At 36.5% G+C, this 18,217-nt stretch overlaps 1 protein-coding gene across 6 annotated transcripts in view; it reads right to left on the reverse strand.

The window, feature by feature from the left end:
• The window catches only part of norpA (no receptor potential A), a 136,163-nt gene that overhangs the window by 18,657 nt on the left and 99,289 nt on the right, over window positions 1-18,217 (reverse strand). For 3 of the 6 annotated variants that reach the window (XM_073973766.1, XM_073973768.1, XM_073973767.1), the window contains exons 3-6: window positions 10,574-11,207; window positions 10,404-10,463; window positions 5,673-5,819; window positions 599-678 (exon numbers count right to left, since the gene is read on the reverse strand). In XM_073973766.1, coding sequence (XP_073829867.1) covers window positions 599-678; window positions 5,673-5,819; window positions 10,404-10,463; window positions 10,574-10,753 — 467 coding nt within the window. In that variant the 5' untranslated portion in view covers window positions 10,754-11,207. The remainder of the gene's footprint in view (window positions 1-598; window positions 679-5,672; window positions 5,820-10,403; window positions 10,464-10,573; window positions 11,208-18,217) is intronic. The other 3 variants (XM_073973763.1, XM_073973764.1, XM_073973765.1) reach the window with 1 other exon arrangement.

The raw sequence follows: 18,217 nt of genomic DNA on the forward strand, positions 1-18,217 counted from the left end.
AACCAAACCAAGTTTGCGTGTTATTAATTGTTCCGGCTATGACCGCCGGCATTTTCTCAACACAACACACACAATATCATTATTTACAAACCAAATAATGGTATAATATTATTAACATATCATAAAATACACATCAACAATGTGGCGGCAACAGTTATGTCACATTAGAAGAAAACGTCACAAGCCGGTAGGTGCTTGCTGGTGGTGAATCGACAATGGTCAAAGAAAACACACGACAATTAGAAAAGAAAAGAAAAACAAAATAAAAATAACAAAGAGAAACAGAAACAGAGAATGAAGAAACAAACAATTCTATAGAACTTTGACATGCAATCATTTTTCTAGAAGTACTATGACCACAATGTCTGAAACGGAAGTGTGAATGAACGCTTAAGACGGACGACACATGCACAACACAGCGAGAACGCAAAACACAGAAATAGAAATTGTTAAAAAATAGAAATATGAAACTTATTTGCATATTTATTGGTTATAAGAACGATAAGTGAAAAGAAAGGGGTGACCAAGAAGTATCCACTTGGTTTGTTATGGTGCAAAGATTTGTTGTTGTTGCTGTAGTTTATTTTCGTTGACTTACTGTTTTTTCAGACACATCATCGGACAAATATTATTGGCCTTAACATTGTGGGTAATTTTGCGTAAACCTTGTAACCAAATCTAAGAGAAATAAAATACAAAATAAGAGACAATGTGTTGTTATGGGAAATCTATAAACTGGAGGGAAATTAAAGAAAACAGTTGAAGAGAATTGTGTATACTTAATTAGAACGGAAAATCTTCTCAAAGTTTAGGTCATAAATATGTATGCTAAATCAAATATGACCATTTTCACAAGTTGCCAATAGTTTTTTATTAGGTTTTACACGTGCAAATTTTTAGTTAACATGTTTCCTCCTTCTCGTGAGTTTTTCATTTATTTTATGCCACTGATATTCTTCATCTAAAGAGATTGGTCTAAAGACTTTTCCAATATGTTTCGGCTTTCGAAAGAACCCATGGTTCTGGGTCGTATCAACGTTTTACATAGTGGCTTTTCGTTTGGGTTGCTTTTCTCTTGCGAGAAGCTGTTTGCAGTGCTGTCTCAATCAAAGGCAGAATCTAGTAGACAGATTTATTCTACTCTTTTTATTTTTTAAAGTTACGTTGTTTATTTTTTGTTTTCAGAATCCACTTTTTGTCCTACTCTCAAAGATTTTATTGCCAAATTTTCTTTTTTTTCTAGAGTTGGCTGTTGCCACTCGCACAGTTGAACTTCCGAAGCCGATATCGTCAGCGTAAGTGAGTAAGTTTTCCTATTTTGTGTAAGGTGTATCATAGATATTCCCTTTTCCATCTCATATAACTTCTTCAGCTGTTTGTTGGCTGGGTTTTGGGGTTTACATAGCAATTTCGGCTATTGGAGGGTTCATGATATAATTGAGGCTGTCAGGGGCTTTGCGGTATGGTATCCGTCCTTTTTTGGGCTGCATCGCGGAGAACGCATGGGTATTGAAACACAAAGCGCGGGTGGAGGTTCGGAAGGAATGAGGAGATCCTTAGAATTGTAGGAATGTAAGATATCCTCAGGTGCAAATGGATGGACGCATTTTTTGCATTCGGTATTAAGAATATCGTGCAGTTAGACTTGTTCTCAAAGGTACACATCCGTTTCCTTGTCTGGCTTAAATGTCGTTTAGGGGCACCTCTCGGATCGGGCAGTAGATAGCCCTTGACATCCTGAATACAACGATATATAATTTTCAGGGGGAAGTCCATATTTCCCGAGATATGGGTCTTGACATTTTGGAAATTTCGTACTTTCGCACCTTTAGGTTGTTTATGGGCACCTCTCGGATCGGGCTGAAATTTTTACAGTAGATAGCCCTTGGCATCTTGAATACAACGATATATAATTTTGACATTTTACAATACTAACGTGGGCAATATGGGCATCGTTTTAAAGCTTATGGAGAGTACTTTTATGCACGCGACCTATTTTTACACCTGTTTATAGGAGAATGTATTAAACTCCTGTTCAAAACCGGCTACTTAGAAAACTTTAAATTTACAAGAGAGTTTTGATCGCGTAGCCCACTTTTGACCCTGTCCATAGGAGAAAGTCTTAAATCCCCGGCCGAAGGCCGGCTACTTAAGAACACTTTAAATTTAAAAGAAAGGATGTTGACGTATAATAAATTAATAAATTATAATTGAAAAATCTAATTACCATTTTTAATTATTGGCGGCATTGGAAAGTACTCTTCGTGAGCTTTAAAACGAGTCCCATATTGCGTAGGTTTTAAAAATAATGGTGATAAAAGTAAAAAAGTCAAGACCCATATCTAGGAAAGTACGGACTTCCCCACGGAAAGGTATATATCGTTGTGTTCAGTGTGCCAAGGGCTATCTACTGTAAGAAGCCCGATCCCAGAGGTTCCCCTAAACAACCTAAAGGTGTGAAAGTACGAAATTTCCGAAATGTCAAGACCCATTATGGACTTCCCCACGGAAATTTATATATCGTTGGAATCAGGGTCCCAAGGACTACCTATGGTAAAAATTTCGGACCGATCCGAGAGGTGCCCCCAAACGACACTTGTTCCCCTTGTCTGAAGCATTTGATTAGTATTAAAATAATTTGAGAGTTTTTATACTCTTCACCATATAATGGAGTACGAGTGTATTAAGTAGGTACGTTTATACCTCCTCCAAATAATCATTATAGATCCCACAAAAAAAAACAATATATATATATATATATATATATATATATTCTTGATCAGCATGCAATTCAAAAGTATTGAATTGAATTTGAATATGGTCTAAATAGGTTCACGTTTTGGTTTAGGCCCCATACGAATATATAGTGAGGTGTTGACGCGTCGACGCTTTAAGAAATTTTGAAGGTATTAGTCCCATTTTACCATCGAATTGGTTGTAATATGCAACTTCGAGTTTCCGGAGGCTAAAATATATTTGTACCCAAGATTGCTTATTAGGTGCCCAATATAACGCTACGTGTCACTTTTAAGATTTTTGAAAATATTAGTCCAATTTGACCACCTAGTTGAATTTTGTGTTTCCAGAGGTAAGAAACCATTGTCATAAAAAACTATCTATACAAGGTCCACGTTTGGGTAAAGTCCCCATATAACCGGATTTCGGGTATTTTGAAGTTTTTTTTCTACATTTTCAATCTAAAATGGCTTTAATTTGGCATTTATTGTTTCTCCACTAAAAATTGTAGACATAGGTCCACGTTTTTGTATAGCCCCCATACCACAGGTACGGTTACCGGGTTTAAGCCTAAATTGGTTGTAATTTTGCATTTATGTTTCTCAATGATTAAAAACTTCTCCACCAAAAATTGTGGACATAGCTCCACGTTATGATATAGCCACCATAGAACAGCACTTCCAGATATTAGGTATTTTAGGTAAATATCACATTTCAGCCACTTTGATGGGACAATGTGGCTAGTCTCATCAAAGTGGCTGAAATGTGATATTTAGTTTCCGTTGGGGCTACAAAATTTCCCACCAGAAATTTGTCAGTGCAGGTCAACGTTTTGATATAGCCCCCATAGAACGGTACTTTCCGATTTTAGTAATATTTATCATTGCTGTAGGTAAATGGCATTTCAACAGAGAATTGTAAGTATAGGTCCACGGTTTGATATATGTATATAACCTTCCATAGAACGGCACATTTCCATTTTCGGTATTTTGAAGGTTTTGGCTTCATTACTCTCACACACATTACTTAGTCTCCGTTGGAGCTGTAACATATTTCTGCACAGAATTGTTGGTATAGGTCCACGTGTTTGTATAGTCCCTGTAGAACCTCTCTTGCGCATATTGTCCAACCGAAATGGCTGTAAACTGGTTCCAATATCATTTATGGTGAATGGTATAAAAACTATGCCATTCAAACTCGGAAGTTCCTTAGTTTGGAATTGGCTGCACTCATGGATATGCGGGAAGTCACTACCACCTTTGAGCATATAGTTGTTTGTTTCTATCATCAAAAGCAGGCTTGTACTATAGAAATAGGTGTTAAGTGTCGATCTGCCCCCTGAAAACCATTCTGCCACTTCCCTCTGCAAATCCAAAGTCCCAGCGGTGGATTACACATTAGACGGTATACTTGTTTTGTACTAAACAGTTCGAATAGAAGCTTTCCTATTATTATCAAGGATCGTTTATGTTATATGCCATAGTTGTATACAATAATATCAAACTAAGGCATGGCTTGAAATACAAAAATTGCAATATAGGATAACAGTGTGACGGCCTTCTTGTCAAAAGAAGTTCTAAATGTTGAACTGCTTCCCTTGGCTTTTCTCCCCTATTTATTTTCCACTACTATATATATTTTCTCCACTATTTATATATATATATATTCGTACGATTTCGTTGACCATATCCTTTTGTCACTCACACAATACGTGTTTTTATCACATTGTATGCGATGGAAGGTAGATGTAGCCCTCTATTGTAGGAACAAGCTTTTTGTCTTCTAATTTATGCCTTCGTTCCAATTACCGGGTATGTGTTCCTCTAGCCAGAATTTTCTCATTAGCTGAAGCATATATATCATATGCACATCGTCTTCAGCCTTCGCGTAAGCTTAATGTTTTCCTGCTTTCTTACTGACCTATTGACCTTATAGTTTCCAAGTGATTTCATTTTGATGTTTCATTACTTTGGAGCTCGTTCCGTGTCCTCAACATAATTCTGTTTCCTGTTTGCCTCTTTTAGGCGCTGAAATGACACTTCTCCATTCTCTTTGCCGGATGTGTGGCAGCATCTCACGTAGTAGTAGTGAGTACCAAGAATCGAAATGTTTTTAAACTTCAAAACTCATTTCTTTCGATGTTGAATCTTTCCAACCAATAACTAAATCAAACTTGTAATAGGACATAAGGCGATGTATGGCCTCAAATTATCCTAATCCTCCCTATATCAATCTCAAAAAAAGAATCCAATGGTTTCTATTAAAAAGTTTACAATTTGTTAAAATGTATCGATTAAATCTATTTTTAATACAAATTTCCACAACTTTTTCCCTCTATACCGTTTTCAACTTTGTGCAAACAAGAAAAAGTGCCCTTAGTTTCTTGGAAAGTAGAAAAAGTCTTCATTGTTTGAAAAATTATGAGTGATGTGAGTTTTTCTTTGTGAACTACAGCCCCACTTCATCACACAATTTCATCTTTGTTTGATTTCAGTTGTTCTTTTTGCCTTGCCAGCCAAGCCAGTCGGTATTGGCTTTTGTGGGTTCTTTCTTTTTCGTACTTTTTGGCAGTTTCCTTGGTGATGTGAAGAACATTTGGGGGAAATGTTGCTGTTGTTGCAGAACTGCTGTCAGAAAATATTAGTTGCAAAAAGTAAATTGTGGCACGACTATTGTTAAGTTCCCATTTTGTTTGTGTGGAAAACTATAACTTTTTTTGGAGATTTACAATTTTGTGTGATTTAGATTTTTTTCAACAATTTAAGTTCTTTTCTTAGAATGAAATACTTGTTAAAATTTTGTAAAGTGGCAAACATGTCCTCATGTGGCCATAAGTGTTCATATTTTCTTTTCTTTTACAATTGGCCTTTCATGATATGGCAATCACAATTTTCAAAATAAATGGAAAATAATATTGAAAGTGTTACTCAATTTACCTTTGCCGTGTCCGCATCCGGACACACTACATGATGATATGTTATATTTATATAATCTGTATTGGAACATATTGTTAGAGATTTTTTATCCAGGGCCGCCATATCTGCTCCACATTTTTTCGTTACTTTATCAAGAATTTTTGGATCCTGTAAAAGAAAGCAACAAAGCAAAAAAGAAAGAGAAATGTTAATATAATATAACATGCAACGAATTGTTCTTTTCAAAGTCAATTATACGGCACTGTAAGAGGGAGAGCGAGGGAGCAACTGATTACAAATCGCAGTATAAGCATTAATCCTCATGAGTTATGAAATAGTTTAAAACCAATAATGGCATCAAAATTAGATAGAACCACGGTTTTGCTGATCCTTACGTTCCAAAACCGTGAGTTTGTGCCATATTTTTTCGCGCCATTTCTCAATGTCAACATTCATCAAGTAAATAATTTTACTTACATCTCTCTCTCTCTCTTTTCGAGAAAATGAAACGGAAATTCCATAGATTGAAATTCAACTATATTTATTAAAAGTCAGGATATTGTATTAGAAAGAAAATAACAGGAAATAAAATAAAAAATTTCATCATATCACAAAAACATTTCTTGTTGATAAACAGACTTTAAAAGGGTAGCAAGGGAGAGAGAGATCTAATGGAAAATTGTCATAGAATATAGAGTGTCAGCACACTATTGATGTGATTAACTGTAACATATTGACAGTATGAAAAAGAAAAAAAAAAACACACGAGCAATGCAAGCAGGAGACACTGTCAATAATTCTAGCATTTCCTTTTCGTATGACATCAAGGTTGATACGAGTATTACTAAGGATTAAATCAGCCAGCCAGCAAGCAAGCAAGCAAGCCAGCAGAGAGGAAATACGGATAATGATGAGGATGCATCCTGATGCTGATGTTTTACGTCTTGAACATTAACAAACGAACCCCTCGAAGATGATTGCAGAAAAAGATAATGATGTTGTTGTTGCTGTTACTATTTCAAGTGAACATTTGTGTGCAAACACAAGTAAATCCTTGTGTTTGTCTACGTTAAGATTTTTGATTGCCTTTTAATGATTTCAATTGGAGAAGAGCATGTGTCAGCAATAATTCAATTTGTTTTATATTTGTCCATGGACCAAGAACAAATGAATCACATACATAACTTGGAGTGGAATTGCAACATTCAGAGCAACACATTTTTACACAAGGAAAATAATCAAAGACTCTTTAGTATTTGGCTTATGCAATGTGTTATATAAATCAGGTGTTTAATAACATATTGATAGATTAACCCATATCCCGTGTACAATATAGGAGCCACTATACGCGTACTAAAGAAATAGGTATTTTTCCATAGATATGTGGTAATATTGACCTTGCCAAGGACTACGTACAACATGCTGCCGAATGGATGGATGGACCTGGAGGATTTTGTGGTAGTTAAATAGAAATTCAACTGAATAGCTATATCTAATGGAGTGGGTAAAAAAGGTCCCTTGCGTTTGGCCAACTCCAAATTCAGAAAAGACGCCACCTGGATAGTATTAGTCCGTAATGAGAGTGGAGTTACGTGATTTGGTTTGGCTGGCCCGTTGTTGTTGTTGTAGCAGCATTTAAACCTACGTAGAAGCAAAGGTTTAATGCTGGGTTGGCAGCCGCTGGCCGAAACACTATGGTTCCGGGTCAATCCGGTACGAAAGAACCCGCTGCCGTGGGCTGGGCCGTTGAAAAGGTGTAGCATATCATGCGGACTGGTATTTCATGCTGTGCAGATGTTCTGCGTTGAGCCATCAATCCTAGCCCAATAAGAATTGAGGCGGCTACACCGACCAGATCTCAGTTGTTTGTCCCTCAGTATGGATATTTCGCAAAGCTGGCTGATAAGCCTGTTGATCTAAAAGTTATGATTTACATATATCTTTGGACCTTCCTCCCTAGATTATGAAGACCTTTCCTGGCATGTCTGGACGTGGGGGTACCTATCCACTAAATGGTGATTTGCATTTTTTTAAATATAGCATCCGAGCAGATATTGTGTCGCCAACATCTTGTTGTGCAGACCGCAAGATCTTAGTCTCCTCATGCAAATGGTCGACTAAAGACATAAGGAGACACCCTGTTGCGGTTCTCAGAGTTGCGTTCTGGCAAGTTTGGAAGTTTTTCTATTGCGTATCACTTACGTTGGCAAACCACACTGTTTCCGTTCTGGTGACCAAAGTGACGTCGGCCTGTATGATTAACCTTTCCTGGAATCCATGCCAGGTTTCCCACCTCCCGGTACCATCTTGCCCATTTTCCAGGCTTTGGGAACTTTTAGAGTGGCTAACAAAAAGTTGGGGACCTTGCTCAAATACTCGGCTCCTGGTTCATCAAACTGCTAAAACATCACCATTGAAATTCCGACAGGTCTAACCGCAAGAGATCGCAAACGACATAAAAACTTATCTTTGACAGATCGCTATCGGGTGCTCAATAAATCAGCTAAAATAACCGGGCACCTCTTTGGATCTGTCCCAACCAGACCGTTAAACATGACAGAGGTTCGGTCATCCTGTTTACCAGGATTCATAACACCTTACCCCTTGACTCCGAATTTACTACTAACGGTTCCAATGATGCAGCACTTCAGATGCTCTAACCACTTTTTCCCCTTGTGCTCGCCGACTAATCTTCCATGGCCAGTTCTCTGATTCTGTCGCTAGTGTTCGTACGGCGAAACTCATTACGCTCATTAGCTAATTTTGTCGCACATGCTGGGAAATTAGGTATTGTCTCACGTATTCGAGCAGCAGGAATATGACGACCGGCTGCAGCAGTAACGAGGTCTCGGAAATTCCTCTTTGCTACCCGAACATCAGAGGTATTGGGCTGTTCTCTGAAGATTTGGTTGGTGAAATTTCTGAATCCTTGCCAATTGACTTGTTCATGGTTAAGGAAAGTACGGCGTTCAGAGGTTATGAAGTAGGGTGATATTTTGATAGAGATGAGGATAAGGAGATAATCCTACCCAAGAGAAATGTCGCGTTGCCAGACGAACTATGACAGTCTCCCCTTATCCTTCTGGGTGAGTCCTCGTTCATGGTGAGAAATGTGGAGCTATCTATTTGCTCAGCCAGCGCTCTCTGGTCATTTCCAGGGGGTTGAAGGTCGTTGGGTGCCATCGTAGTGCAATGGTATGCACATCCGCCTTGCACGCTGAAGGTCGTGGGTTCAATTCCCCGGCCAGGCAACATCAAAAATTCCAACGGTGGCAGAATACCCCTCAGTGATGTTGGCGATATTTCCTGAGTATTTCCACTTCTATACAAGTGGTGTCTTAAGACACGCCGTTGGGACTCGGCAATAAACAGTAGGTCCCATATCATTGAGCTAATATGAATCGACCTGCAGTCATTGATATGAGAGAAGTCTCCCTTGTCCCGTATGGGATGTTTGTAGAACAATTATTATGTATTATGTCGTAACTCACGATGTGCATTAAATTCTCCTAGGACCAGCCGGTTATCTTCATCCAACAGTGGCCTGATGTCAGGCGAATAACTCGGGACATAGCTATGAATCAGCGGGATGTACAAATTTAGCAGTTCTATCTCAGCTTTTCCACATTTTACCGCTACCCTCATACACTCCAAATATTGGTCACTACAGTCAAACTTAAGCCAATTTCAAGCTGGTGTCTCCGCCTCTTCTGGGTAATTTGGCCTTCCACCGGCTATTCAACCAGCATGTATTTATATAGCGAACGGTAACGGAGATGATCCGGAAATTCGTTCTTCTACCCGAACATTAGAAGGGCTACACAGTTCTCCTTTTATAATAGATCTGACGCAATCGAGATGTGAAATAGTAGAGCTAATCTTCTACAACGCTGTATGCTGTAGTTCCTGTTTAGCTCTATGCCAAACACACTGAAACCTTGGTACAATAACATGTGATGTGAGATACTGCGGTTATCTTGCTGTATAGGATAATGCTACGTAGTATCATATCACATCTAGCTAAATCGATCACGGTATAATATAATATAGTCTGTATTGCCCTAGGCCCACAACCGAATAAGTCTTCCGAAATATGTTCGTGACAAATCAACCAAACACTACCATGGTACGGACCTTTGTACAACCCAGGCACGAGCCCCAACAATCTGTAGCAGCTTCTTCGAGAAATGCTAATTCCAAACAGACAGAAAAGACGAAAAAAATAAATGTACACTGGTTTGTCAGGCGCTGTCCAAAACCGAGTTATTGTTTGATTCATTTTTTGGGGTAGCGACAAATATCGGTCAAACTGAATGGCAAAATTATGAATGAAAAGTTCAAATAAAATTTAACAGAATTCCTGAGTATTTCAGCCATGTAAAAGTTCTCTACAAGTGGTGTCTTAGGACACGCCATTCGGACTCGGCAATAAACTGTAGGTCCCATATCATTGAGTTAATATGAATGGGTTAGAGAATCGAACTACTGGTATCGTAAGACATGCCTTCGGGGGATTGCCATAAGTTCGAATTTGTTTCCTAGTCAAATTTTCCATTCAATTTTAAGATTTGGTAGAACCTGTTGTTTGTGTTTTTTTTAATAAGTTTGTAGTGAGTAGCCAAGATTAGAGCCTAATATATTCCTTTCTCTCAAATCGTATTTTTACAGACTATACAGACATTGAAAGTGAGTATCAACCATAACTTGGTTAAAAATTGCCATAATAAAACCCTTTAGATTTAAGCTACTTACCTTAGGTACTCCACCAGCTCTTATATCACTGACTTGACATAATTCTATGACATCTCCTTCCTAAGAGAAATGAAAAGAAAAAAACAAACAAAAAAATAATAATAATGGTTACAAAGAGATACAGCCTTTGGAATATTCCACAAATAAATATTAACATCCTCTTTACTTACCCTTCCATCACTTTTCCAATATAAAAAGAAGCCATATTCATCCACTTTAAATAAGGCATCCTTTTCGAAATCGTTATCTTTGGTATCCTTTTCATTTTCAAACCAACGATCGAAGACACAGCCAGTTGTTAATTCCGGTGGTACCGGAATTATCCAATCGAACTCGTACTTTTTAGTCATGTTTTATACCACACCCTATAACTTTTGTGGAGGATGATGGTGGCAAATATGACTTGAGATTATTTCAATACGGACACAAATGATTGCCCGCCCCCAACAATCTATGTAATGTGTATAAAAGTTTCGTTTATTTTACACTTTCTTTGTTAAACATTTAATTTTTTAATTTTTAATCATTTAACACTATAAAAAAACTACACTCCCACTCTCAGGTATTTAGTATTGAGTGATTTTAAGGTTACATTTCTCTTTTTGTTTGTTTAAATTTAATTACATTACCACCGTTGTTTTTTGTTATTATTTTTTTACACAGATAAATAATTTATAATTATTCCTTTTTTCTTTTCTCTCTAGATCTGATGTAGTTTAAATACCATTGTCACTCTTCACCTCTCTTTTGGACTTGTTAACATTGGAATGTTGCAGTTACTGTTATCAATCATATGTTTTGATGCTGTAAAGAAATGAAAAACAATAGAAGCATTTATATCATCGGCCATTTCTTTTGAAATACAATGAAATAAAAAGAAAAAGGTATTTGGTTGGAGAAGTGCTGTGATGCAAGTGAGAACAAAATAATGCATAGACAAATTATCGTATAGACAAAGAAATACTCATGTTATGTCAACAGAAAAACTCAGAAATTTTCTAAGGCGATTTTTGGGGAAATGCCAGGACTTTCTTAAATATTTTTATCTGAGGATGTAGATTCCGTCAAAAAGTAACCCCATACAGTTTTTGTTAGAACAAAATGTTTTTAAAATCGTATATATTGGCATTTTAATTGAGTTGTTCTGTCAACTAACTCAATGTTAACAACATTGGTGAGAGCATTTCTTTGTCTATACAATTCATTTGTCTATGATTAAAGGACATTTTGATGGTGTTGCTGCGAATTTAAATTAATTCAATCTTTCGAAAAAAAAAACATAGAAGTAAGTACAATAAAATTACACCAAGCAACACCCACTTTGAAAGTATGAATCGATACTAACAAAATTTTTAATATGGTTTTACGTTGTTATAATTTTGTTTTCGGCATAATTAATACTTCAAAAGTGAGGAAAATAAACGTAGAACAAATGAAAAAAGACTTGTTCGTGTGTCCAAAATAATAATTATTTAGAGAATTTCAGAAAATAGCACAACAAATATTCAATTGTCGAAAATAACGACATTATCTGATTTTCTAATTCAAGGAATAATTATAATCACACAAATATGAATAAATTTAGTGTAATAAACATACATACATTACTGCCAAATATGAAACGTGCTTCCAAATCCTTGCTTTAAATTTAAAACAAAATAAACCCCAAGTTATAGTTTTTTATCTACCTTCACAATTTCAATCAAAATGATAGGCACTATTATTGACAGACAACATTAATTTTAAGTGACTTTATTTTTATCTCCAAATGGTGTTTATAAATACACCGTTACGTGAGGACAAGTCGGCGTATCGAAAAATTGTTTGTACGTGCGTGCAATTTATGGACTTTTGGTCTTTAAACTTTTTCCTTCGAATTGCTATTGTGGATTTAAGCGTGGGACAATAGAATAATAGCACAGCAGTCAAATAATAAACATCATGCCTTGTTGTTTTGCGAATAATTTATGAACCTTAACATGTTTTTCACATAAAAAGACGGACGGACGCATGGTGGGCCTAAAAATAGGCGTACTATTTTTAAATGGGCAGAAAATTGCTTTTTAAAAGCCCAAGAAACATCAAAGCGATGGTGGTGGTAAATTGAGTTATAAAATGGGAACAAATTACTACGGAGGTGTAGATAATAATGAACATCTGACATCAGAGTGAAAATAAATTGGGATGCTGAGTGTTGTTTTTGGAACAAATTAACATACCTTTCAGACTGAACGTGTGGTGGGAAATTTTTTGATATTCACTTTCAGATGTCTAAGCTCTCAAAGCTAAGTTCCTGAATGTGTGTTTTAAAATATTCAAACAATGATAAGATTAATCTTACATCTTGCAAATGTTTTAGAGGCTGTGCGTACAACCCTAAAATATGCTTTAAAATCTCTTAAATTAAAATAAAAAGCAACACATACAATTTTTCATTCTAACATATGACTTATTTATGTCATGGAATAAAAAATTCGATTTTGGGTTTATTAAAACCTCATATAAAATTCAATTAACTTTCATTTCCCCAAATAGTTTGGAATGTTCCTTCCCATCTACCATCGCATCTGTCATGGGACAAAAATCTCAATATTTCTACAATGGCTCTTACGATTGTGCCAAACTTAACCAAAGAAAATGAGAGTGTGTATGTGTGTATTTTTTGGAAATACCACTACATAAAAACAAGAGATGAAGCAATGAAATGGGAATTGAGCAAAAGTGAAATGAAAAATACAAAACGAAATGATATGGAAAGAATAGATTGCGATATGTTTAATAATAAAGGAAGCAAGCAAAAAAGTATCAAACTGTGACTGTGCAAAAAAACCATAACAGGATTGGTGGACCGAGGTGGACTGATAATTTTTAGGCATTTGTGGAGTAGGTATCATTAACAGTGATCTTAATTATTCCACTGACAGACCCAATCAACAAAGTCTACACAGAATAAAATTGTAAATTGTAACAAAGATTACTTTCGCAATATTCTTGAGATGTGTTTTACTTATTATTGGTAATGTAATCCAGCTTAATCCCAGTTTTGTTGCTTTCAAATTTAAAAACAACAAGCTTTGTAGGGTTGTATGTAGTTAAAATTGATTTTCTTTCGGGAAAGGCAGAGAAACCTATAGTTACGGTCTTCGCAACAAGATCTCATCCTTTTAGTCCTTTATATTGAAAGGAAGAACTCTTGTTCAGTGCATTTCAGAGAATGTACAGGAAACACCCGTGTTGAAAGTAAGCTATGTATTTTGTTGAATTTCGGAGGGAGCGGGTACCTCCCATGTGCTCTATTTTTAAAAACTCTATATTAGAACGTCCACTTTTTAAATATGTTATTTATACAAAACAGCGGAACCAATTTCCTTGAAAATTTCAGAGAATCTACAGGGAACACCCTTGGTGAATATAATCTATATATTTTGTTGAATTTCGGAGGAGGCGGGGAATCTCTCCTAGGCCCTTTTTTTTAAATAAGCTTTTTTTGAAAAACTTACGAACGTATGGTTTAGAAAAAAATTTGCTAGGCATTGGTGGTTAAATTTCCGACCCTAGGTACTTATTTAGGACCTAAAGACCCGAACACGCCCACTTTTTAAATATGTTATATCTCTGAAACTACTGAGCCGATTTTCCTGAAAATTTCAGAGAATGTGCAAGAATGGCCCCTGGTGGAAATAGGCTATACATATTTTTTTGAATTTTGGAGGGAGCGGGGCACCTCCCCTATACCCTATTTTTTATACCCTCAGCATTTATGCTAACGAGGGTATATACACTTTCATACGGGCAAAATGTGCCTCATCGAAATAATGGTTTTAGACCCCAAGTATGTTTGGACGAAATGTGTTTTAGACAATTTGGAGTCGATTTAGCAATGTCCGTCGGTCTGTCTGTCTGGCTGGTGCGCACGATAACTCTCGAACGGATGAACCGATTTGGTCCAAAATTTTGCTTTCGCAATATTTTGTCCAAACTTAGTTTAAGTTCGAAGATGGGTTTTATCGGTCCACTCCTTCCGGTACCTCCCCCACAAAAGTTCGAAAATGGTAGGAAAATTTGTGCTCACGATAACTATTAAAGGGAGCAACTGATTTGATCCATGCTTTGCACATAGTGAAATTTCCTCCTTACTTTAGGTGTGGATCCAATATGGACTCAATCGAAAAAGTTCAGTTTAGGACCTGCTCTCGAATCGTTTTGATTTTTGTTGTAACAACTTGTATTCACGGCCCCCCATAAGGGGGGGGGGGTGCAAAACCATACTTCCTGAGAAAATAGCCTGAAAGTTTCAAAAGCCCCTATGACACCGTTTGTAGTGGTTGGAGCGCAAGATAACTCTCGAACGGATATACCTCCCCCACAAGAGTTCAACATTTGTGTCCAAGTGTTTGGAGATCCTTTGCAAATTTATACCAATGATGTTGTTTGTTTTTTGTGGACAAGTCCATGCTTCCAGGCATACTGGTCCAACAGTTGTACGATAACCCACTGAAATGATGTCCCCGACCCTAGGCACTTATTTGTGGCCTTAAGACCCTACCACGCCAACTTTTTTTAATATGTTATATCTCCAAAACTTCTGAACCAATTTCCATGTTATTTTCAGTTGATGTACACGGACTATATATTGTTGAATTTTGGAGGAGAGGGTTACCCCTGTGCTCTGTTTTTTATTGCGCTACCACTCCGACCACTCCCACTTTCTTAAATATGCTACAAATCAAGCTTTGGTCTTATTGGAAAGCAAGTGGTTAGATTAGAAGTTTACATATCGATAGCTATAGCTTCGTCAGGTATAACATAACATATCTTCCCACAACATCCCCGAAGGGACAAGGGAGACTTCTCTCATATCACGCCGATTCATATTGGCTCAATGATATGGGACCTACAGTTTATCGCCGAGTCCGAACGGCGTGTCTTACGACACCACTTGTAGAAAAGTTTTTCATGGCTGAAATACTCAGGAAATGTCGCCAGCATTACTGAGGGGCAATTTTGCCACCATTGTAAATTTGATGTTGAAATAAATTAGGTCTCAATCCATCAGTTATTTTGCGGTATGTTAAAATTGCATGTCGACACCAAAATTTCTGAAGATTTTTTTGTTTATAGTCACTTGCAGATCCCGACTAATTAACGATGCAAGAAAAATATAAATGACTTAAGAAAAGGTAACATCAAACTGTTTCAAGGGCAAGCAACTCTAGTATCATTATAATCAATCCTCAAACAGCCTTTAACCTGGACTTAAACAAAGCTTTGAACTTTTGTGAGGGATTTACTCATAAGTGTTGTCCGAGATAGACCTTCTTGGAACTTCGTAGTTCGAATTTGGTTCGGCCGTTTTTTATTCTTTTACCAGAAACCACTTAAGCAAGAATGCGAACCACTTGTGTACCTAGGCTTTGAAGTGTAGAAAGCTAAGTGTCAATGATCCCCGTGCATGCACAAATCCATGTACATTTCGTACATTTCATCACTATATTTTATTGTCCCATATATACTTTCTGAGTATATATTTTTTCTATTAATTTTTACACTAATTTTGTTTACCTAGCAATCAGTGCCGTTCTGCTTACCGCAAACAACATTTTCCATTAAATTAAAAAAAAAAAAAAAACATAAATAAAATTACAGCAACTCAATATTCAAACAGACACACATATAACGCCTTTCGATGAAATTTATTGCGTTGCTTTCAATGAAATTAAAAATAACAAACGCCTGAAAATATGCTTTCAGGCAAACGTTATCAGTTACTTTATTCACAGCGAACAAATATCAGATCATACTTTTAGCTACATACATACATATATTATTTTATCACACAGGGAAGCAGAGGGAGAGATTGAATGTACAGATGAAGGAGGTGGCAGTAGCAATGATGTTAACAGCTTCGTTACCATTTTTTCCATATTTATAAGGATTGTATATAAATTTCATAAAGGAAGTAAAATTTCCCCATTCCTCCTTGATTCTCGTTCTTAATAAATTAACGTACATGGAGGGGAAGAGATATGACAATGCCAACATTTAGCATCAAGAGCTACAAGTCGTAAAATATTGCATACTTTATGCCATAACATACTATTTTTTGTACAAGCATAGTTTGTGGTTTGGCAAAACGGTTGGCGTTTATAGCATGTACAGTATAAGAAAAGGCAGCAGCCGCAGCCATTAAAGTCAAAGACAGATACCTACTTACACATCCTTGCATCCTTTGTTCTGCTATATAAAAGGATTAACTATATGGCCATACTTAAACACATTACACATATCCTGTGCCGGAGACAAATATCCTTCTCCATGCAGAGAGCCTTATGTAGCGTGTGACTAAGTGTGCGTGTCAATGTCAGGTGTATGAGTTTCATTGTCTGTTCATGTAATGAAAGTAACACTTAAGCCGTAATCTGATTTAATGCAATTATGATAAAGTTAACAATAAAAGCATGCATACATTCAGGCGCAATGTTTGGCATGTCAGAAAAGCATAGACAGACTACTGACTATATTTAGTAAATCAAAGCGGCAAAGAACAAACATAATGTAGGCGTTTATGTTCAAAGGAAAGTTAAGAAGAATAAAATCCTTTTAAAATTATCTCAAAACATTAAGAAAATTTTCCATGTGAACGGTGCTGTGTTGTAACGGCTTTAGAGAGTGGAATAATTGGATATTTGTTTTAAAGAAATTTTTGCACAAAATTTAGAATAATTTAAAAAATGTATAAAAGTGCCTTATGAAATAGGTCACAATCATAATATTCATAAGAATATGAATGCGTTCACCGTGGTGCAATGGTTAGCACGTCCGCCTTGCACTCAGAAGGTCTGCGGTTCGAATCCAAGGCCAAGCAATATCAAATTTACAACGGTGGCAAAATTACCCCTCAGTAATGTTGGCGACATTTCCTGAGAATTTCAGCCATGAAAAACTTCTCTACAAGTGTTGTCTTTGGACACGCCGTTCGGAGTAGGCAATAAATTAGTCAATATGAATCGGCGTGCACTCATTGATATGAGAGGAGTCTTCCTTGTCCCTTCGGGGATGTTGTGGGAACATATGTAGATAGAAGGTCATGGGATAGAAAGTCCATAATATATGAGCATTTCAGCGACTAGTTCCTAACTCTATATTATAATAGAACTACACTTATTCATATCAGATGATTCTTGCCTTCGAGATGCTTGGGGAAATTTGTATGCAAATATTGAAAAAAATTTAAATTTAAAAATTACAAAATTGTATTTCAACTTTCTTACAATACTCTGTCTGTCTCATACATCTGTGCAACCCACCAACCAGTCAGTCAATCAAACAAGCGATAAATCCTTCCATGGCAACTTTACTTGAGGGCATTTTTGCTTTTTTTCTCTCTCCCTCTTTTCAGATTATTACCATCGCCCACATTAACCAGAATTGCAAATAGAGACACACATATGAATGGGAAAATAAAAGGAAGTTAAGATGGTGGTATGTTGCATAGGGAGAAAACATTTGTTGCTGTTGGGTGTTTTATTGGCATTTTTGCAATTTAATAAAAACTCGGATGAGCTTAAGGAGACTATGACAATAGTTTGTTATTTGTGTATGAAATATTAAAATAACTATATAATTGGGGAAATATAATTGGAGTCTTTTATCTTTGTGTGGCCTGCAGAGTGTTCGAATAATAATTCTTCCCTTGGTTTTCAGGGAATTTAGGGATACAGAACGAACTCTTTTTTTCTTTCAAGTAAAACGTCAATTAGCAGAAGATCAATATTATGTTCTAAATGTCTTGTTTTTATTTCTATTGGAAATTT

The sequence above is a fragment of the Musca autumnalis genome, unplaced genomic scaffold (assembly GCF_047663935.1).
Source record: "Musca autumnalis isolate F117 unplaced genomic scaffold, ASM4766393v1 scaffold_3, whole genome shotgun sequence".
Classification (NCBI taxonomy): domain Eukaryota; kingdom Metazoa; phylum Arthropoda; class Insecta; order Diptera; family Muscidae; genus Musca; species Musca autumnalis.